We start from the raw sequence: 23,458 nt of genomic DNA, 5'->3' as shown, positions 1-23,458 counted from the left end.
CTTAATTTAGCAGTGGAGGAGGCCCAGGATGTTCATGTCCCAGGGGAGTTGAAATAGCTGCCAACTGGAAGGTGGGGTTAATTGGAACGTATCAAGCACAGACCCTCTGCAAACCAGTCCCCGAGTTTGTGCTTTGTCCCTCTAATGCAGAGGTGACTGCATTGGGAGCAACGGATACAATAGACTAGGTTAGAAGAAGTGCGGGTAGAATCTTTGTCGGATTTGGAATAATTTTTTTCGGGCCTTGGACGGAGGTGAGAGGGGAAGTACAGGAACAAGTATTGTACTTCCTGTGGTTGCAATGAAAGGTGCCAGATGTTGAGGAGAGTTTGGAAGGGATTGTGGAGCTGATGTTGGCATTGTGGATGAAATTGGTCCGTACGGAAAGCAGAGAGGGGTATGGGTCTGACTGCAAGTGGTGAAATAGTGGAGGATGATACATTGGATTCAGTTTGTGGGATGATATGTGAGAATCAGGGGGACTCTATCCTTATTGTGGTTTGGGGGGGTGAGGTATTGAGGGCAGAGGTGTGTAAAATGGAGGAGGTGCAATTGAAGATGTTGTTAATCGTGGGAGAGGGGAAACTACAGTCTTTGAAGAAGGAGGACATCTGGGGTGTGCCAGAGTAGTATCCCTCATCCTGGAAGCAGATGCGGCAGAGTCTGAGGAATTGGGAGTATGCGACAGCACTTTTTCAGGAGAGGTGGAGGTGAGAGGAGGTGTAGTTGAGGTAGCTGTGGGAGTTGGTGGGTTTGAAGTGGATGTCGGTGCTCAGTCGATTAGTAAAGATGGAGATGGCGAGATCTAAGAAGGGGAGGGAGGTGTCACAGATGAGTATTTTTACTTCAGGAATCAGATTTAAATCAGGACATTGCAGGCAAAGCAATTATTTATTATTAATCCCCAGATCATCAGAATCTGGTGATGAAATGTCTTGCGAACTGGTGTAGTGAAAGCATTGTTTTAAGGAAAGAAGTAGACCAGAGTTTTGACCTATTGTCAATGAAGGAATATCAATAAAGATCCAGATCAAGATTGTGTAGGACTTGGAAGAGAACATGGAGATGTTCTTGATAAGCCATCTGCTCCTGTTCAGAAAGGAACAGTAGCATCTGATTGTGCAGTTCTATGGAATTCTGATAGAGCAGCCTGCCTCATACCAGCTGGGGAAGTTGGGGCTGCACTTACATCTCGTGGGAGGAATAGGAAGAGGGAAACTTAATGAGGGAATAAAGATGACATGGTAATATATCATTGCAGATAATCTTTCACTATTACAATTATATCTTCATTTGCATTGTTGAAATATCTGCTGTCATATAATTGACACTGTCGGACTTGGTTAAGTCGCAACCATGTGCAACATCCTAAGGTTGAGAAAGGTTGCAGTGGTCTAGCATTGCTGATGTCACTCAAGTAACTGGCTCCTAGACAGCAGGTAGCATCCGACATCGTGGATTCTTGAACCTTAATGTTGAGGACTGCAGCCAAGGCTTTACACTTTAATGTGGACAACACTGAAGCTGTAAACAGTGTTGAGGCTTTGAGTAGGGACTTGGCTTGTGTGCATCCTTTGGAGTGAGAGTATAGAATTAGTGATGATTCCACACCCCTCTGCAGAGAAAGATGCATTTTATGCATGAGCCTTTCAAGGGAACGCTCTGCCATTCAAGGTTGGGAGATATATAATGGGCAGCTCACAGGTCCACTCTTGATCAAGTGCAAAACAAACCTGCACAAAACACTGCTCTTGCAGGCTGTACACAGGCCGAGAGGACGATCAAGCCTTTCCGTGCAATCTGGCAGGCTGTGCACACTCTGAAACATTGAAGGGTTACCACCTGATGGGTAAAAAGGAGATTCCTGAACAGTGATGGATTTGACAACATAACGTTAGATACAATATCCTAATGAGTGCCTCAATAGCTACCTAAACTTGGCACTGTACAATGTTAGTACACTTTCAGTGACAGTTGCTCTTTCCCTCAATTGGTAGGACATGTATGTAAATACTTGAAAGTGGGATCATCTGAAGATATCAAATGTACAATCATATGGATAATATAACATTTATTCAGCAACATAAAATGTAAAAGTAACATGGGACACGGCTCTTTTGTACGAAGCAGCAGCTGCCTATCATATTACGAATAGAATGTTAAACAATTAAACAAAGTTAAAAGCAGCAATTGGAGGTTGCTGTTCCTGCAGGACTTGCCTTCAAAGTACAAATTGCTGTCTCCATCTATGTCTCCTTTTATATTGTCCTTACGGTACCACCTTGAAACTGCTCTTGGAATTCTGTATGTGAGATCTGTGAACAGGTATTCGTGGGAAATATCAGAAAGATTATAAAAGTTTTATTGAAGGAACCTCTGAGCCCTCACATCCATAATGATGATGCCAGCCTCATGTTATGTCCTCACACAGCGTGTCATAAAGAATTCCATGGAGATCAAAGTTTGGGAGAAGATTTGTAGCTCGGGTGCTCGTTGTTGTGGTTCTGTTCGCCGAGCTGGGAATTTGTGTTGCAGACGTATCGTCCGCCGTCTAGGTGACATCCTCAGTGCTTGGGAGCCTCCTGTGAAGCGCTTTTGTGATCTTTCCTCAGGCATTTGTAGTGGTTTGAATCTGCCGCTTCCGGTTGTCAGTTCCAGCTGTCCACTGCAGTGGTCAGTATATTGGGTCCAGGTCGATGTGCTTATGAAGGCTTCCAAGCACTGAGGATGTCACCTAGACAGGGGACGAAACATCTGCAACACAAATTCCCAGCTCGGCGAACAGAACCACAACAATTCCATGGAGAATTCCTGCCATTGTCATGCCATCACAAGGATTTCTAAGAATTTGGATTTTATCCAAATGTGCATTACATAACCAGCCAAAGTTTTTACAATAAATTTGAAATAGAGTTCTGCCAGTAAACTATCATGATAATAATTTTCTCATCCTTCCGAAGAGAAGGCATCCTTCTGGATTCCAGACCATGTCCTTGCAAACAGATAGAATTGTACACTGAACCTAACATCTGCCAAGCATTGCTTCCAATGATTGCTATGGAATAGGTTGTGAAGTTGGAATTCAGATTCTGCTTATTCTCACTACAGTTCTACGTTGACATGACAAGAAAGCAATTAGTGCACACAGCATAATTGTTCACTCGGGTCATGATTGTTTGAGGCCAGAATGTTCCATTGCATTCTTGACGAAGGATGACCTACCATTGAAGTGCAGATTGAAGCCAGAAGGCCAGCATTGTTGAATTAGTTGAGGCATGATTACTGCAATTGCTTCTATAAAGATCTCTCTAGTTCCAAAGATTTGACACTGTTTCCAAAGGAAAGAAAGTTAACTTACAGCATCCATTTTGGCTATGGTGGCAACCATTTTGTGTCATTTTTGTGAAGTTAAGTTCAGATCCAACATGGAAATATCTCGACTTGGTTTCAGTATAAGTGGCTTCCAAGTGTTTGCCTATGATGGACAAATGTCCCACATCCTTCATATTCCCATTTCTTTGCCGTCTTTGTGACCCCATGACCTTTTAGTATCTATGTTACCATTAAGCCACTTTACATAAATAGTAATGTGCCTACGTCTCCCCAGAGAGCTCTGAAAATTCCCATGACCTTTTAGCTCTACAGTCCCTTCACATTAAGCCATTGCTACTGTGATCTGTTTGAATCCTCTCATCTGGATCTCCCAGCCCCTTCCTATTCAATATAAGGTCCCAGCCTACTGTATAATTTCCCTTTATCAGGATCATCACCCTGTCAGAATCTAAAACACTCAATGCCATCTCTCGACTTGAGTTACATGTTTTCCCTATACTGTGTGGATTGCTGCCTGATAAGCCCCTTGACTATTATTGATTAAAGTTCCATGACTAAACACCACCCGGACTGACTTGGCAGGACAGCTACAGTTGTCCATGGCTCACTCTCAAGACTAGTATCTCCATAACACCTCGACTGACCTACTATTAATCCCCTGAGTTTTGCACTTGATTCATAGGACAGACTATGGCCCAATCCTGGGACTGGACTAGGCCAAGTATCCTGAATGCCTGTGGCAGTACCTACTTCCTGACTGTTGTCCTGCTTCATCCCACTAAGGACTGCTACACTTTGACTTTCACATGTAGCCATTTGTTGGAAGCACTTACAGTGGAATTGCTGTGTAACTTCGATATAGATAATGGGACTTGCTGCAAGCCTGATGTTGTAGCACAGTGTCCACCCCTATCCGACTGATTAGAGTGCTCCTCACTCTCACAAGATGCCTGCCTCTCTGTCTGAGGCTGGCAGTCTGTAATGGAGCACTAATGGCTCTGTGCTTTAAGAAAGCAATGTGAGCCATTCAGGGATTAGCAGCTCATAACTCAGTGCTGAAGTCAGTGAGTGTCTGCTAGGAAAGCAATATAAATTAGACAGAGGCTGACAACCTCCAAGTGAGTGACTGTGCAGTAAGAAAATATGCAAAGAGCCATTAGTTGCATATGTCCGTCTCAGCAAAAAGCATCCTGTTACAGGAGAGTAAAATGTATGTGTACCCCTGCATGCAAAGTGATCTGACAGATGTATACAATTCATAAATGTTCCTGAGCTCCAAAGTAAAGTTCTGAAGGACTAAAGTGGTGTCTGACTTTTTCTGAGAGTAAGCAGGATGATGTGGTGAGACTGGTGGTTTGCCGATGCTGACTTACATGAATGAAGGATCTAGGAGGCTGATGGCCATGGAGCACACAGCCATGTTGTTTTGAAGGAGCAGTTGGATGATGACTGGGATAGGAAAAAGTGAGGACTGCAGATGCTGGAGATCAGAGCTGAAAATGTGTTGCTGGAAAAGCGCAGCAGGTCAGGCAGCATTCAAGGAGCAGGAGAATCGACGTTTCGGGCATGAGCCCTTCTTCAGGAATGGAGATTTCTGAAGAAGGGCTCATGCCCGAAACGTCGATTCTCCTGCTCCTTGGATTCTGCCTGACCTGCTGCGCTTTTCCAGCAACACATTTTCAGCAGTGATGACTGGGATAGGCATTCCGTGAACTTCAGTCATCAGGTACCCGCTCTAATTTACATGTCAGAAATTTGCACCATCTAGTTTCTTTGTGAAGGAGAGGAGTATTGTAACTACCACAGAAATAAGGTGAGTTGGGGCTATAAGGCATGGAAATAGGTTAGTTTCTGCTTGATGGTGAGATTCTGAAGTGAACCAGTACGCCCTGAGGATAAAATGGGGAAAATTATTCTCAATATTGAAATCCTGCCTTTTTAAAATTCTTGTTGCATTTTCTCACCTTTCGTTTCATACCACTCAGTCCACAAGAAGGACTGGAAAATACCACCCTCTATTTTCATATTGCATGGTGTTGATATTTAAATGACAAATCCATGTTGGCTATGGAATGAAACAGTTTACATTGTGAATTAACTGAAACAAATTATCAATATGTGGGTGAATTTTCTTTGTATATCTAATTGCATGAATTTTCAATACCTAGTGCTACGTAAGAGGTGTCATTTAGCTCAGTGAGCTAGATAGCTGGTTTGTGGTTCAGAAAAACACCAGTAGCATTGAGTTTAATCCTTATTATATCTAAAATGGACTTGGAACCGAACTCCTTGCCTTGTCCAGTAGCAGCAAATCACAGACTACTCCATGGTTTGGCAACCCTTAAATAGTTGAGGATGCTACATGGAGAAGAAGAATTTGGTAGAAATTGAATACGTAATAAGGAGCCACATGACATCTTTATCTCTTGATTGCAGTGCTAGATATAACTCACTCATAACCTGCCAGTCATGAGTTATCAGGTTATGTCCCTTCTGAGATAGAGTCATAGAGATGTACAGCATGGAAACAGACCCTTCAGTCCAACCCGTCCATGCCGACCAGATATCCTAACCCAATCTAGTCCCACCTGCCAGCACCCGGCCCATATCCCTCCAAACCCTTCCTATTCATATACCCATCCAAATGCCTTTTAAATGTTGCAATTGTACCAGCCTCCACCACTTCCTCTGGAAGCTCATTCCATACACGTACCACCCTCTGTGTGAAAAGGTTGCCCCTTAGGTCTCTTTTTTATATCTTTCCCTTCTCGCCCTAAACCTATGCCCTCTAGTTCTGGACTCCCCCACCCCAGGGAAAAGACTTTGCCTATTTATTCTATCCATGCCCCTCATAATTTTGTAAACCTCTATAAGGTCACCCCTCAGCCTCTGATGCTCCAGGGAAAACAGCCCTAGCCTGTTCAGCCTCTCCCTGTAGCTCAAATCCTCTAACCATGGCAACATCCTTGTAAGTCTTTTCTGAACCCTTTCAAGTTTCATAACTTCTTTCCGATAGGAAGGAGACCAGAATTGCATGCAATATTCAAACAGTGACCTAACCAAGGTCTTGTACAGCCGCAACATGACCTCCCAACTCCTGTACTCAATACTCTGACCAATAAAGGAAAGCATACCAAATGCCGCCTTCACTATCCAATCTACCTGCGACTCCACTTTCAAGGAGCTATGAATCTGCACTCCAAGTTCTCTTTGTTCAGCAACACTCCCTAGCACCTTACCATTAAGTATATAAGTCCTGCTAAGATTTGCTTTCCCAAATGCAGCACCTCGCATTTATCTGAGTTAAACTCCATCTGCCACTTCTCAATCCATATGCCCATCTGGTCCAGTTCATGTTGTAATCTGAGGTAACCCTCTTCGCTGTCCACTACGCCTCCAATTTTGGTGTCATCTGCAAACTTACTAACTGTCCCTCTTATGCTCGCATCCAAATCATTTATGTAAATGACAAAAAGTAGAGGACTCAGCATTGATCCTTGTGGCACTCCACTGGTCACAGGCCTCCAGTCTGAAAAACAACCCTCCACCACCACCCTCTGTCTTCTATCTTTGAGCCAGTTCTGTATCCAAATGGCTAGTTCTCCCTTTATTCCGTGAGATCTAACCTTGCTAATCAGTCTCCCATTGGGAAACTTGTCAAACGCCTTACTGAAGTTCATTTAGATCATATCTAACGCTCTGCCCTCATCAATCCTTTTTGTTACTTCCTTAAAAAACTCAATCAAATTTGTGAGACATGATTTCCCATGCACAAAACCATTTTGACTATCCTTAATCAGTCCTTGCCTTTCCAAACTCATGTACATCCTGTCCCTCAGGATTCCCTCCTACAAGTTGCCCACCATCAAGGTCAGGCTCACTGGTTTATAGTTCCCTGGCTTGTCCTTTCCACCCTTCTTAAACAGTGGCACCAGTCTTCCGGTGCCTCACCTGTAACTATTGATGATACAATTATCTCAGCAAGGGGCCCAGTAATCACTTCTCTAGCTTCCCACAGAGTTCTAGGGTACACCTGATCAGCTCCTGGGGATTTATCCACCTTTAACCATTTCAAGACATCCAGCACTTCCTCCTCTGTAATCTGGACATTTTGCAAGGTGTCACCATCTATTTCCCTACATTGTGTATCTTTCATATCCTTTTCCACATTAAATACTAATGCAAAATACTCCATTTAGTATCTCCCCCATTTTCTGTGGCTCCACACAAAGGTCGCCTTATTGATCTTTGAGGGGCCCTATTCTCTCCCTAGTTACCCTTTTATCCTTAATGTATTTGTAAAACCCCTTTGGATTCTCCTTAATTCTATTTGCCAAAGCTATCTCATGTCCCCTTTTTGCCCTCCTGATTTCCCTCTTAAGTATACTCCTACTGCCTTTATACTCTTCTAAGGATTCACTCGATCTATCCTGTCTATACCTTACATATGCTTCCTTCTTTTTCTCAACTAAACCCTCAATTTCTTTAGTCATCCAGCATTCCCTATACCTACCAGCCTTTCCTTTCACCCTGACAGGAATATACTTTCTCTGGATTCTTGTTATCCCATTTCTGAAGGCTTCCCATTTTCCAGCCGTACCTTTCCCTGCGAACATCTGCCCCCAATGAGCTTTTGAAAGTTCTTGCCTAATACTGTCAAAAGTGGCCTTTCTCCAATTTAGAACTTCAACCTTTAGATCTAGTCTATCCTTTTCCATCACTATTTTAATCCAAATGGAATTATGGTCACTGGCTCCAAAGTGCTCCCCCACTGACACATCAGTCACCTGCCCTGCCTTATTTCCTAAGAGTAAGTCAAGTTTTGCACCTTTTTTAGTGGGTACAACCACATACTGAATCAGAAAATTGTCTTGTACACACTTACCAAATTCCTCTCCATCTAAACCCTTAACACTATGGCAGTCCCAGTCTATATTTGGAAAGTTAAAATCCCCTACAGATAGCTGAGATCTCCTTACAAGTTTGTTTCTCAATTTCCCTCTGACTATGAGGGGATCTATAATACAATCCCAATAAGGTGATAATCCCTTTCTTATTTCTCAGATTTGAAAGGACAATTTTACACGTTGCTGCATTGCACACTTTTTGGTCTTAAAAGATTTGATCAAAGGAGTCTGTGAGAGGGCATAAAACACAATTTAATTTTGAAGACTGAAGCAGCTTACTCTCACACTAATGAAAATTCATAGAGAAATTAACAAATTTGACGATACAGATGCCTTTAGCAAATGATATTATGAAGTTGCACACCTGAATTTTTTGGAAACAGAAAATGTGCTTTGGAAGCCAATGACATTGGATGATGTATGGAACACCTTGGTTAAAGTAAGGACATAATACAAACTGAAGAATTTGTTCAGTTCTAAATTTAGCTTCCAGATGCATCCAAATAGTCAGCTAAATATCGGTCTGATTCAGAAAATGATGGAAGAGTTTGCCAGGTGGCAAAGTTAGAATTAGCTGGTAAATTATGCTGGCATTTGACTTCTATGATGGGAATTAAATGGTCTGGATCCATGCCCTTTTTACATGAGAATATGAGTTTGAAGTTTTTCATGAGATGCATTTCTCACAGTACCTTACTCTCTTCAAGAGAACATTATTGTACAGTTTCTTAGTGGGAATGTTCTGGATTCCAATAATTATAAGTTTAATCATCAGATTATTAATTGAATTCTTCTTGAATAGATTCCATTTACCAAGTGTAAGTTGAAATGTGGTAAAACTTGGCCTATTGTGTACATTGAAATAAAAGGTGACTTTTATGTCGGCTGGATAAGTGATGGTTTCCACGTTGAAGGCTGTAAATTCTGCATTAGGATGTCACATGATTGTGGATTTTGCACCTGGCAATCTCGGTTTCTTTTAGAAGAATTACCAAAACTGAAAAGGGAAACAATTTCAGATGCATATTTTAAAGTTATTTAAAGCTAGAGTCAATGTTCTTTGGCAAACCACAGGGGAAGTATTTGGATTTTTCTTTGGGTGTATCATCACAAAAACTAAACTTAGAAAGCACTTGAAATAGTATGATTGGATTTATCAACAGGGAAAGAATTATAATCGTAATAATGTTAGGTGATGGATTGTCATTGAGGTCAGAGTGTTTGACTTTGTGTGAAATAAAAGACTGGATAAATCATTTGGATGATTTGAAATTTATGGATAAAAAGGAATAGGAGTTCAAAAAGTCAGTAGTACATTCAAGTCCAAAGTGAAGGGATCAACTTTGTAGAAATGACAGTAAGCAATCTTAGTGATATTTCAGATGTGGTGTTTTAAAGTGTGCTCATGGATAAGGTTATGCCTATGTTCCAGATTGATTCAGACTGAGAAAGAGCATTTTTCACTCTGATTCAGTGAGTGGTCAGGAACAGGAGAATGGGCCTGCAAGTGAGGCAGATCAGGAGGGCAGGAACGCAGGAACCTTAGTCTTGCACTTGTCAAACACATTTGAGGTTCATTTAACTTGTCAGGATCAGGGTAAAGGCTGCAGGGTGGATGAATTAACTGATCATAACACCATGGTAGAGAAAGCCACTCAAGTTGTAGAGTGAAGAAAGGGATGGAGTGGTAGTGGTGGAGATTATAATCAGGAAGTTCGATACTGTTCTCTCCAGCAAAGAGTATGAGTCCAGAAGCTGTGTTACCTGCCCAATTGCCAGGGTTTGGGACATCTGCTCAGTGCTGGATAGGAACTTGCAGTAGAAGAGGGAGGATCCAGTGGTTGTGGTCCAGTTAGAAACCCAGTTACAAGCATTGCAAAGAAGGAGGTTCTGCATAGTCAGTATGAGGAATTAAGAAGCTGAACCTCAAAGATCATCAACTTTGCATTTTTGCCTGAGCCACATGGAAATCAGCATAGGGGAAATCAGATTTGAGAGATGGGTGTGTGGATCAAAGATTGATGTGGGAGGAGTGAGCTCATGGGACATTGGCACCAATCCTGGGGGCAAGTGGATTTTGTACTGATGGGATAATACTCACCTGAACTGTGCTGGCACTGGTTTTCCTGCCAGGTGCATAACTAACTGGGCAAGTCGAGAGGATTTTAAACTAAATCATAGGGACAAGAGATCAATTTTGGCACGGCCAAAAGAGAAAGGTACCCATATGGGATTAATATAGAAAATAATAATCAGTCTGTGACAGGAAGAGATAGAGAGTATAAATCTACATAGTTGCTTAATTTCAGCATTTATACCATCTAGTACTTATGAGCTGCTACCCAGGTGGTCTGTAAATGCTACCCATTGTGGTTTTAGTTCCTTTACTCTTTCTCGGTTCCACCCATAAGGTCCCCACTATGTGCCTTTCCCTCATTCTCTCTTGCAATAGAAGTGATTTTATTTCTAATCAATAATGCTACTCCATCACTTCTGCTGTTTTTCTATCCATCCCGTAAACCTTATAACCTGGTATGTTTAGTTCCCAGTGACGATCCTGCAGCCATGTCTCTCTAATGGCTACTATATCATTGCTTTCAGTCGGAATCTGTGCCTGCTGTTTATTTAATTTGTTCTTGACATTCTGTGCATTTGTATAAAAGAATTTTAAGTTTCGCTGTCCACCCTATCCTGTCCTTCAGCATCCTTTTATTATACCTCTCTCCTAGCTTACTCAATGCACTGTTTATAGTCTCACCTTGTTCATAAATCGACACTTCTTGTTCATCCTGCTCTTATAATCCAAGCCATGACTGATAAAGACAAGTGTCTCACGTGCTTTCTTATTAACTACCTTCAGGGATCTGTGGACAAGCATCCCAAGATCCCTCTGTCCTCCGTGCTTCCTAGTGTCCTGCCATTCATTGAGTACTCCCTTGTCTCGTTATGTCTTCCAAAGTGCATCACCTCATACTTTTCAGGGTTAAATTTCATCTGAGTTCTGAGGGAGGGTCACTCATCCTGAAACATTAACTCTGATTTCTCTCCACAGATGCTGCCAAACCTCCTGAGCTTTTCCAGCAATTTTGATCTTTGTTTTAAATTCCAACTTCCAATGATCTGTCCATCTGATCAATCCATCTATATCCTCCTGTAACTGAGGTCTATTGTGCTACTAACTACCTGGTCAGTCATCATGTCCTTTGGTATGATCAGATGGCTATTATAGTGACATGGTTGCAGGATGGATGACTTGGGTTGGGACCTACTTCTTGAAAGGTACAGGATATTCAGGAAGAATGGGAAGTTATGGAAATATTGAGGTATGGATCTATTAGTTAGTGATGGCTTTAGCATAGTAGAGAGAGAGATGACTTAAGTTTAAGAAACCAAGCTGTACAATGATTTGGGTAGAGATGAGAAATGTTAAAAGTAAGATATCACTTATGGGGAGTAATTACAGGCCTCCAAACAGTAACCACATAGAAGGGTGGAAAATAAAGGAAGAAATAATGATAGCAAGTCAGAATGCAAGGTGGTATAATGGGAGAATTTAGTCTCCATGCAGACTGGAAATCAAATGGGCAAATGTAGACTGGATGAGGAGTTCATAAAATGTGTTAGGGATTGTTTCTGAGGACAGCACATTTTAGAGCTGACCAGAGAGCAGGCTGTACCTGACCTGGGTATTGTGCAATGAGGGTTAATTCATGATCCTATCGTAAAGGTACCCCGAGACAGCAGTTGGTATAATATGATTCAATTTTACTTTCATTTTGAGGGAGGAGGAGATATGGAAGACAACTTTTAAAAATTTGTATGAAGGTAACTATGAAAACGGAGCTAGTTAAACAGGTTAAATATTAGGTCAACAGAGATACAGTGGCAGACATTTAAAGGGAAATTTCAGAATACACAGAATAGACATATTTCAATGGGGAAGGAAAATTCCAAAGGATTGACCCACCAACTATGGTTCATTAGAAATATTGGTATTGAATAGGTATTGAACTAAAAATATAATTGTGCAAAGGGCAGTAACAGGTTAGAAGATTAAACAGAATAATTAAAAAAAGTAAAGAATGACCAAAAATTAATAAGTAGGGAACAATTACAGCATGGGAGAAAGCTACCCAGAAATAAAAAAGCAGATAGTTAGAGTTTATATAAATATTTTAAAATGAAAAGAATTAACAAAGTAAGTGTTGGTCTTATAAAACTTAAGTGTGGAAAATTGGAGAATTAAGAATGGAAATAAAGAAATGGCAATTGAACTGAGCAGCTATTTTGCATCTGCCTTCAATATGGAGGAGACGAGTAACATCCCAGGAGCAGCTATTAATCAGGAAATGGAAGGGAGGGGGGATCTCAGGAAATTCACAAGCACCAGTGAAGTGGAACTGAGAAAACTGTTGGATCTGTGTGCTGACAAGTACATAAATGTAATGGACTTCATTCTAAGGTTTGAAAGAAATGGTTAGTGGGATAGTCCATGCGTTGGATTTAATTTTCCAGAACTCCCTTGATTTTGGGCAGGTCCTACTGGATTGGAAGGTAGCAAAGATAACTCCTTTGTTCAGAAAGAAGGTAGACAGAAAATGGGAAACAAAAGCTTAACATTTGGCATAGGGAAAATATTAAAGTTATTATAGAAGAAATTATGGGAGTGTACTTGGATAAGTTCAAAGTCATTGTAAAGAGGCAGCATGGCTTTGTGAAAGGAAAATCATGTTACACCAATTCATTCAAGTTCTTTGAGGAATTAAAATGCACTGTGGTTAAAATGGAATGCATGGATGTACTGCACTTAGATTTCCAGAAGGCATTTGCCGTCTGAAAGTAAACTTGTATTTGAGGACATAAAGGAGGTATCGAAGAGCTAGAGGTGAGTGTTATCAGCATTTAATTGGAAGCTAAAAGGTAGGTGGCTCTATTGTAGGGTCCTTACCTCTTGGCCAGGCGGTCTGAATTTAAGCCCTCGAAACATATAATTACATTGTCCAAACAGGCTGGTTAACAGTTGGTTAACATAAATATTGTCATAAACTAATTAAAGTCTTTGGACACAAAGGACAGCAGGAACATATAGTTCAGGAAAAGAGAGCAGTTGACTTCTCAGAGTGATGATTCAATAAAGTGAAGAAAATGTATGAGTGGAAATGGGTTTGGATTGAGAAAAAATGAATATTGCCAGTGTGGTGCGTAGGCTTAGGAGAGAGTTGGAAATATCAACTGAACTTACTAACAATCAATATTCGTGGTGCAAAACCAAAAAAGGAGAGAATGACAAAATATTGAGAAAAAAAGCATTAAATCTGGGATAATGGTAAAGTATGAGTTTAAAGGAAGTGCAAGTGGAAGCAGAATGTTACTGTGGAGCTCCTATTTCAGAGAGGGACAATGGATTGAATGATCTCTTTCAGTTCTATGAGTTGAAACTTTCAGCTTTAGCATTCTAGATCTGTATGAGGTGGTTAGGATGAAAAAGAGTGAGTTTGATGGAAGAGATTGTGGAGTTAAGAGTAAGATGAGAGCCCAAACTATGCTTTGCTAAGGGAGATTGCATTATGGATATGGTAAGTAAAGTGCAAAAGCGGTGCATAGCATGACCAGAAAGGTAGGTACAGGTAGAGAGGATGGTGTTACGTGCAAGTGAACAAGTACATTGCTATTGATAGCATCATCAGATAGGAGATCATGAATCATCTGGAGCTTTTTCTGTGAGAGTGTAAAACATTTGGGAAAGAACAAAAGTGGAGGAATAGAGGTTATAAATCTGCTAGTGTGATTAAATTGCAGGAATTGACGTGCTGAGCTTGATTTGAGGAAGTTAGAGGAATTGAGTCTGGAAGAACATTTCAAGTTGCAGAGAGTTGAGGATTAGACAAGCTGGGTTCTGCTCTGAGACATTCAATAGCAGTGACCCAGGTCCACAGTGAAGGAAAAATGGTGCATGAGACAGAATACTACAGAAGGAAGCTTAGTTACCTAAACATGACAGAAAATATAAGTGGAAAGGAGACACTGAAGAGTGGAGCAGGAGGAAAATAGCCTGAAAAGATAATATTGAGACTCAAGCCACAGCAGTGTAATGAAGACCAATTGAAGTCAAGTGGAAATAGCTGGCGAGATGCATTAGGCATCTGTAAAATGAAGTTTGCTTCCAATCCAGGAATTGCTGACAGAATCAGGGATCAACCAGTTAGCACATTAAGCTTAGCTGTGCATAGTTCCTAGCAATTGACCTGCTACGGTCGTTGTTTGACACATAAAGGAACAGTGTTTAGAATCAAAGTCAAATTAAGTGTGTTTTTGAAAATCATGAAGTGTAGTCTATTTTTCAAGTAGCAATGATTTGCAATGCAGGCCTTCATCACTGCGACTTGGATTTGGATTCCATTTTCATTTAAGGAAAGGTTCACCATAGTGTTTAGAGAATACATTGCTTGAGGAATATGTTGTGATTATTTTAACAACTTGAAAAGTAGAAGTGCAATTCTGTCTTTCAGTATCTCACTTGATTTTCACAACCATTAAAAGCCTTGCCTGACATTTACATAATAACAAACTTAAATTTGTTGTCTCAGCCTCCAAACAAAATACCAGTCTTTCTCTGAATATTGTGCTTTGAACATCTATAATAAATTGCATATCATGAGAATTGTTCAACTTTAAGTTCAAATATTGTGTACCATAATCATGGTGTGGAACTGAGATATTTATTTGGGGAGGCTGTGTTTTCTTCACCTCATGGACATACTCGATATTATATGCATTTTTAAAAAATAATTATTCATGAGATGTGGGGGATTCAGAAAGAGGCAATAGTCTAATGGTATTATAACTGGACTATGAATCCAGAGACTCAGGCAACTTTCTGGGGACCTGAAATCAAATCCCGTCATGGCAGATGGTGCAATTTGAATTCAATGAATCAAATTTGGAATTAAAGGTTTAATGATAATAATGAAACTTGTTGATTATTGGGGGGGAAACCCATCTGATTTACTGATCTCCTTTATGGAAGGGAACCATTGCCCTTATGTGATCTGGCCTACATGTGACTTCAGACCAACAACAATGTGGTTGACTCTTAATTGCTCTCTAGACAATTGGGGATGGACAATAAATGCTGGCCTAGCTTGTGATGCCCTCATCCCATGACTGAATAAAGAAAGGGCATTGTTGATTGGATCAGCATTTATTGCCCATTCCTAATTGCCCCAAGGGCAGTTCAGAGTCAACTACATTGTTGTGTTTCTGCAGTCACGTGTAGGCCAAACCAGGTAAGGATGGCAGATTTTCTTCCCTAAAGGATACTAATGAACCGGATTGGCTTTTACAAACTTGACAGTGGTTATATGCCTTCTCATAGGCAATTGAGGGATTCAAACTCTATACTACTTTGAATTTTCTTTCAGCAGTTGATAGACGAATGATCTTATAATATTAAAAGGGCAAAGGCAATTATTACATTCAGAAGTGTTCTTGACCACTTTTTAAAATTAAATATGTTTGTTTTTTAAAGCTGGAAAAGGTTGCAGATTCACCAAATCACGTTTTCCCTGTTAATGGAGGATTTTATGCTTTGAAAGGAATAATTGATTTGGTAAGTATTCTTGGTTTTTTTTATTGTTAGTGCACTGACTTTAATAATAATTTTGTTTCTGTATCTTGATTGTAAGGGTGAAAGCACAGTTGAAATACGGTGTGTTACATGTTGTTTTGTTCATGACTCTGTACAGAAGTCTCAATATCATTGTTATTGTGGGAAAAAGGCCATCTTGAAGGTTCTGTAAATACATAAATATAACTACCAAAAGATCAATAAATAAGTATAGATTTTAGAACAATGACTAATAGCACTTTAAGTTCAGGGTTTGTGAACAAGGGCCTTTGCTATGTTTGGATTGAAGCTGACAAATGAGACAGAATTGAAGATGAAGTCATTACATCGTTAATTGAAGAAGCTTTTTGTGGAACTAACCTCCGCAGTGGTTGAAATAGAGCAATGAATGTTTTGAAATGGGGACATTGAATGGACAGAAAAGTAGCAGCAAATGAAGAAACAACATATGCTGGCAAAATACAATGCGAAAATGGCTCGGTCATTTGTCAGTAATGTCTGTTTGAGGGATAAATATTGGCCAGGATACTGTAGAGAGTTTCTCCTCTCTTTTGGAAGTTGTGCCACAGAGAATTTTACAGCTTCCTGACAGGCCAGATAGGATGTTAATTTAATGGTCTCAACTGACAGATGGATTTGAGACAAAAGATCTCTAAAGCTGAAAGTTCCATGGTGTTACTGCTGTGAGAAAATATAGGATCCAAAGAGGCGTCTTCCTTCCTCTTTGACCTTGTTTCCAGTCCGAGGAAGAGGAAAGACAAGATGTATGAGGGGTCAACTTTTAACTTATAATGGCAGTGGAAAATAGTTCATTACAAAACATGTGTGGATTAAGATTTGGTTTTACAAGCTTGAGATAATAGCATTGGCTTTTTTTTTAGTTTGACATCAGCTGAGTGAAATAGAAGAAATTTGGGGTGAATTTTATGTTGTTTGACAACGTGCTGGAGAGCAGCCTGGGTGTGTGTTGTTGGCTGACTCTGCCTTCTATACCTGCTGAATAAAGCAAGTTGCAACCTATTTGTGCTATGCAGGAAGCCAGTCAATGATAGCTGCATAGGTATGGTGCTTCAGAAATCCTTTCCTTGCTCCCCTTCAAAGCTTGTAGTTAGGGTCAGGACCAGTTTCTGAGGCCTATTTTTTTTTTAAATGCCACACCATAAAAAGATGTTGTGGACCTGAGCTAGCATAGTAAATAATGTTCTGAATATTTTGCTGCAGCCTCATTCACATTGTGTGGGCAGAGAGGTGAGATGGTGGTTGTAAGTAAAACCTTGATGTGAGAATTCTGAGAATCAGCAGTTCAACTGATGATGTCATATGGCGGGGGGGTCATGGCTACAAGTGTAACATCCCTCTGCTCGCACCTTCGAACTATTTTGAAGACCGGAAACGTACAAAAAGAATGTTACTTGAGATTGTACAGCCACCACCGCTTTGTACACTAAAATCTGCAGGAACATTCAAAGCACAGTCCTAGTGTCAGGCTTTATCTGTCACCGTTGTTTCGCCTCATTACAGCTGGCATAAAAGGCTTCCCAACATTTTAGTCCTAATGCTTGAGACATTCAGAGTTACTTGTTTTACAATTTTAGAAATTGACAGCCTGCCTGCCATTTTTCAGTTTGTGAAATATCAGAAACCAGCGTGATGACATTGGGCTAGAGACCTGCTATCGTCTAGCTGCACTTTACACGGGGCACGGGCGGTGTGCCTATTTTGTGGCCATAAAATTCACTTTATTGTGTTTGCAGTTGAAATGATATGGGCACAGATTTTCTTGTGAAGAAAATTTAAATTCTCTGAAACTGTTAAGTCTTTATTTTTGGGATGCAGTGAACCATATATCCAATGTTTGCATGCTTACAGATAACATTGACTTTCATGGTTATCAGTCTGGCTTAATCAGTTCATCAGTTCATCAGTAGGCATTGCAGGCACCTAGTTAAGATCACATGTAATATTCATTTGAAGTAGTATTTGGTGGCAGGAGAATGCTCGAATTAAGATCATAAGATACAAAAGTAGAAGTAGGCCATTCAGCCCATCAAGTCTACTTCACCATTCAATGAGTTCATTGCTGAATTAGATGAAGGAGTCGGGGGAGTGTGATTAATGTGGATGGAACAAGGAGCAGTGATGGACGGGAGGAAAGGGGAGAATGCAAGAAGATAGAACCTTTTGCCCACAATCTGTCTTGTGATGAGCAGAGGGTTGGACTTTCAATTCTTCCTCAACAAGGATGTATAGTGGTATGATTGGGCTTTACTTATTCTCATTGAGGTACTGACTTGCTGGAGGTGGCTGCAATTCGTTGCCACTGGGGTGAGGTGGGAGGGTGGGAATGTGCCAGCGAACTCTACTCATTTGCTATTTTTGGTCATTTGGACCGACATTATGCATATCACTCAGCTTATCCCAGCTATTTCACACACTGTGTTGCTTTATTAATAATGATGCTGCATTACATCTGGAACTTCTGCTGCACACTCAGTTATACCTTCCGATTCTCTGTTGCCTATTGGGCATGCCACGAAAAGAAAATCATTGACTAAATCAGGGCAGGCAGACAAACATGTGGTAACAGTCCCAGTGATAGAAAATAGGGTAAGAGAAGAAATCGTTAAGTCTGGCCACCAGAAAGAACCACAGGTAGAGTCACAAAGGGACAAGTATTGAAAACAACAAAATGAGAGACACCCAGAGTAGTCCACCACAAACAGATAAAATGCACAAATACAGAGAAAAGTTCAACAGTGCAAGACCACAAACCACAAAACATCATTTACATATAATTACATCTCACTTGATATTAAGCATTTCCATTGCCATTTACTGGTAATGTACAATTTTATGTGCTGGTTAAAAAATCCAGTTTAATTTAAATGCATATAACTTTGACAGAGAACAAATTTGGAATCGTGCAAAGTAGAGTTATTATCATCCTCCTTTGGCATCCAGTGTGAAATGCTGTAAACAGGAGCAGAATGGATGTATCCTGGGAACAAAAGCAACTTCTGTGCAGATGTTTCCAACATGAATGAGATTACCTGACCATATTGGTTCACTGTTAGCAGGGTAGGATACAGATTAAATATAAGGAGGTAATTTTAATCTTGCAAACGGGCAGCTTTGGGCAAGATGGAACGTTAAACTTTGAAATATTTAATGAGGTTTTTCTCCGGTTAAGAAACCTGACAGGTGAAAGAAACGAAAAGATTCCCCTTTCAGCACTGTTGTGAGCGAGAAAGAGGAAGGAAATGTGACTGTCAACCAAACTAGCCACCCAGGGAGCTAGCCTTATCACCACCAACCATACTACTACTTCTCCATTTTATTGCAGCAATATTTTTGTCAGTGATCTTTCTAAAGACCGAATTCCTTATGCCTACTTAACGCAGATATATTTCTGTTTCTTCATTGTTGCTTGGTCAGTATGCTGTTTGACCCCATGCTTTTTGGATTTCCATAACTTGCAAAAAGCCCCCCACTAATCATGGTTGACCCCCTTGTGACCATCACATCACATCTCTATCCATGCTCTACCCTGTGATCTCCATCCCCCACCGACCCTCTTGCTACTCGATCTATCTGCTGCTATGTTGTGTTCTTCAGCTATCGGCTTTCCCAAGTGACTGACATTGCAGACGTACCAACCCCAGGCTGGAAATCTTGAAAAGAATTTAAAGCACAACCCCGCCCTTCTAGCCTTATCAGCCATATTTCTATCATTCACTACATTCCAAGTGTTGGGATTAGATGTTGATTCCCAAAGGTTACTCTTGCCGCAGGAACCCTCAGTGGTATGAATTCATTTAAGAATTAGGCTCTCAGCTTTCAGCATTTTCCAAGCATTACTGTGTGCATCACTATGTAATGGCCAAACGAATTGGAAGAAACTGATATCACAACCATCTGCCTGTGTTTTCCTTTCCATGGAGAGTACGTCCATCTTCCTTTGTAAAGTTTGGGTTTGGTAATAGCTATTCAGTTCTCTGGAGAGTATTCCTTCTCGGTTATAGAAACTGCAGAAGTGCTGACCACAGTTATCAAGTCCTCCTTTGCTCCAGGTGTGATGCTGAGGGACTGTGCCAACCACAGAAAAGGTTAGAAGAATGAAAAGCAGAGAAGATTAAGAAGAGATTTGGTAAAGTGCTGAAACTCATGGAGGATTACAGAAGTTGCAAAAAATGTTTTCATTCAATGAAGAGCCAATAACCAGATAGTGCAGATTTATGGGGATTGACAAAAGACATGAGAAAAAAAGCTTTAGAGGGTAAATTCTCGGCACCACCCATTGATGTATCGATGTCGTGGAGCTTGTAAAATAAAGCGGATGGCTAACCTTTCACCTCCAAACCTGTCCTCCACTTTACAGAAAGGTAAAGTATCAGGCAGCCATCCAGGCATTAACCCTGTTGACAATGAGTAGCTGCTTAAAGACCTCATTCCCCTCTGCCACCCCACTGTAATGATCTGTTTAGAGAAGGTGGGCTGAAGGCAAGCTACCTGGAAACTTCCATTGTGTGAGCTGCTGTTGTGTGGGAGGTAGGTCCACCTGCAGGAGATGCTGAGGTAGTGGGGGTGAGTCCCCAATGTCCATCAGAGTAACCCTCACCAAATTCGTACCTTCACTCTCCCCAACTCCACTCTCCTGTCCCCTCCCCCTCCTTTCTCTGGGGATCTCTAAACTGACTCCAACTGACTTTCAGCTTAATGGGATCTCCTAGCCAGGCTTAGCCAAACTCCCTGTGCTCAAGTCTAGGAGACAACTTGTCTTCTTTGTGCACTGGTGGTAGTGCCAACAGTATTCTCCACTGTATTCTGAAGGGACTATAGAACTGCTGAGAAATTATATTAACTAACAGCTGTCTAGGTTAGGCCCTCCCATCTGTGAAGGTTGAAATTCCCAGTCCAATCAATCACAGCTACCCACCATGTAATGTCTTTGTGGGGCAGCTGGGTTTCTGATTGGCTACGCCTGACTATTAGTTTGGGAGTTGTGGCAATCTGACTGTAAAATACCCACTCCGTAACAGGTAGTTAGGAATACATTGGCTGACTAGGTGGTGGATACAGATTCACTATCCACCTTCAAAGGTGAATAGGTCAATACTTGTAGGAGAAAATGGTGCAGGGACATTGGGGAAAGAGCAGAAGCAGGGATCTGATGGATTGCTCTTTGAAAAAAATGATGCCGCAGCTTCAGTGGGCTGAATGGCCTCAATTTATGCCATACAATTCCATGATAAAAGGTAGGCCTGACTGATTATTGGAAAAGTTTTTTTTGCTTTTTTTTTTCTATTTTTAATGTACTGCTATCCTTACATGTTTACTTCCCCAGTAGTTTTCCTGTCGCTGGATTATTTTACAATATCCAACTCCTTTTGCACAGATAAAAGACAAGTACAGCCATTTCTTTTTGCCAGTTGGTCCAGTGTTCTGCAGGTCATTTCATCACATATCTATTACTGCAAGTATTGCAACAGTTCAAGGAGAATGTCCATCAATCCATTTCTGGGCTTCATGCCAACATTGTCAAGATACTGGGAACAAATAAGGAAAGACTTCCAGGCACAACATTGTCATTGACATCTCATGTAGCTTTTGGAAACACTGCCCCATGAGCCAGCAACCTTCAAAAGCAGTCGTGTCTCACTCCCTTAATATTCACAGTGTAATTACCACAAACACATTGCGCAGATCTCTGTCTACTCTCCTGTCAGTTATAATGCTGCCGATATACTGTGCGAGCTTCCTTTCCTCTGCTGTTTGATTGAGTTGAATGATTCAGAGGCTTGCTTCTTAGCAATGAGGTTTATTCTCTTTATACCTAGCTTCTGAGATTTTCTAAAGGACCCACATTTGTTTTCTAAATTGAGTTAAAACTATAGCCGTGAGATTATTGTGGCAGTGGGTGAAAATGTTTTTATCAAAGAAACCTGTTGAAATGGTATTGTTAGCAATTACATTCTCATCTTAATTATTAATACTGTATAGTGATTGTAATGTTAGGTTGCTGATGACTATGTCATCTACCCATGCTACTGACACAGCTTGGTAAGCACTGGTAGACCAACAGAAAGTCTCTCTGAACCCTCATTGAGAACCACTGCACAAGATGCATCATCAAGCACACCATTCTGCTGTTCAATCAATGCTCAGGCATCATAGAGTCATAGCATTACACAGCACAGAATGGTCAAGTGTCATCAGGCAGCTTCACAAAACCTCAGACAGTTTAGAGTGTGAGGACAATTTAAGGATGGAGAACAGTTTTCATTTCCTGGCAGGGCTTCAAATGTTAGTAACCCTGACCCTCTTCAGTCGAACAGAAAGCTAAATTTGCTCTCCGCTTGTCTGTCTATTTATCGCTGCTGCTCCTCGCTCATGTTCTCTGATTCACTATGTCAGACTCTGTTTTCCCCACTGGCCTGCCTAGGGTGTCCATGTTTGTGCTTTGGTTTGGGAGTGAATCTCTGTCATGCTTCGCAGAGTCCAGATCTTCAGATGGGCTTTGGAGAATGGCAAAGGAGCAAGAATCAGCAAAGTTTCGAACAGATAAGCGTAAGCAGCTAACTGAGTGGCACGGTGGCTCAGTGGCTTGCACTACTGCCTCACAGCGGCATGGACTCAGGTTTGATTCCAGGATCGGGTGACTGAATGTGGAATTTGCACAATCTCCCTGTGTTTCCTCTGGGTGCTCAAGTTTTCTCGCTAAGATGTGCAGATTAGGTGGAATGGCCATGCCAAATTGCCCTGTGATGTGCAGGCTAGGTGGATTAGCCATGGTAAATGCAGGGTTACAGGGATAGGGTTGGGGGTGTTGGGTCTGGGTTGGAATCTCTTAGAGGGTCAGTGTGGACTCGATGGGCTGAATGGGTTGTTTCCACACTGTAGGGATTCTGTGATTCTATGACTAGCAGCTTTACACATTACCAGCTTTATGTTTCTGCATGTACTTGTTTGATGAAGAGGAAAAAGGCACAGACCCAACTGAATGTGGTACCCAGTGTCACCATCACCAATGCTCCATAATCTGCCTACTGCAGTGATATTTCTGACTCCTTCTTCCATCTGGGCAACCCTTGCGAGTTGCTGTGACACTTGAAATAAGGGAGTGAATTAGTTGACCTGCCTTTGTTGAAGCGGGTGGAACAGTTTCAGATAACATGTGCACTGGAGAAGGAACCTGTTGAGAGCTGGACTATATTTGGCTCCAGCATAAAACATGACCATAGTTAGCAAAGGCGTGAAATGCTTTGCTGTTGTTACGAGATTAACACTTTGTGCATTGCATCCCACTGGAATCCATTAAAGATACAAATATTTAATAAACTTTGCAATACATTACAACAGGCTTTCGTGTATATTTATGTCCTTGTGATGCTGTTAATGACCTGTTTTGAAAATTTAATGGAGAAAATGTCTTGCGTGAATGCGGAATCAACCCACTAGAATTACATTTTATTGTCACATGTACTAGAGTATAGAAATACATAAGTACAGTAAAAAGTTTGCAATGTCATCTTCTCAGACATTTTCTTGATTACATTAACTAAAGCCTATTAAGGGAGATGATATTTTTCTC

The 23,458-nt window shown here is 41.0% G+C and overlaps 1 protein-coding gene across 2 annotated transcripts in view; it reads left to right on the top strand.

Annotated features, from left to right (window-relative positions):
* Positions 1–23,458, top strand: part of antxr2a (ANTXR cell adhesion molecule 2a) — a 235,052-nt gene that overhangs the window by 30,547 nt on the left and 181,047 nt on the right. For both annotated transcript variants that reach the window (XM_043696278.2, XM_087985795.1), the window contains exon 7: positions 15,769–15,849. In XM_043696278.2, coding sequence (XP_043552213.1) covers positions 15,769–15,849 — 81 coding nt within the window. The remainder of the gene's footprint in view (positions 1–15,768; positions 15,850–23,458) is intronic.

This window comes from Chiloscyllium plagiosum, unplaced genomic scaffold, assembly GCF_037043375.1.
Source record: "Chiloscyllium plagiosum isolate Xiang-an unplaced genomic scaffold, Cpla_swu_hap1 HiC_scaffold_1, whole genome shotgun sequence".
NCBI classification, from domain to species: Eukaryota; Metazoa; Chordata; class Chondrichthyes; order Orectolobiformes; family Hemiscylliidae; genus Chiloscyllium; species Chiloscyllium plagiosum.
Note: the sequence above shows the minus strand (reverse complement) of the source record. Positions and strands in the feature narration are given on the sequence as shown.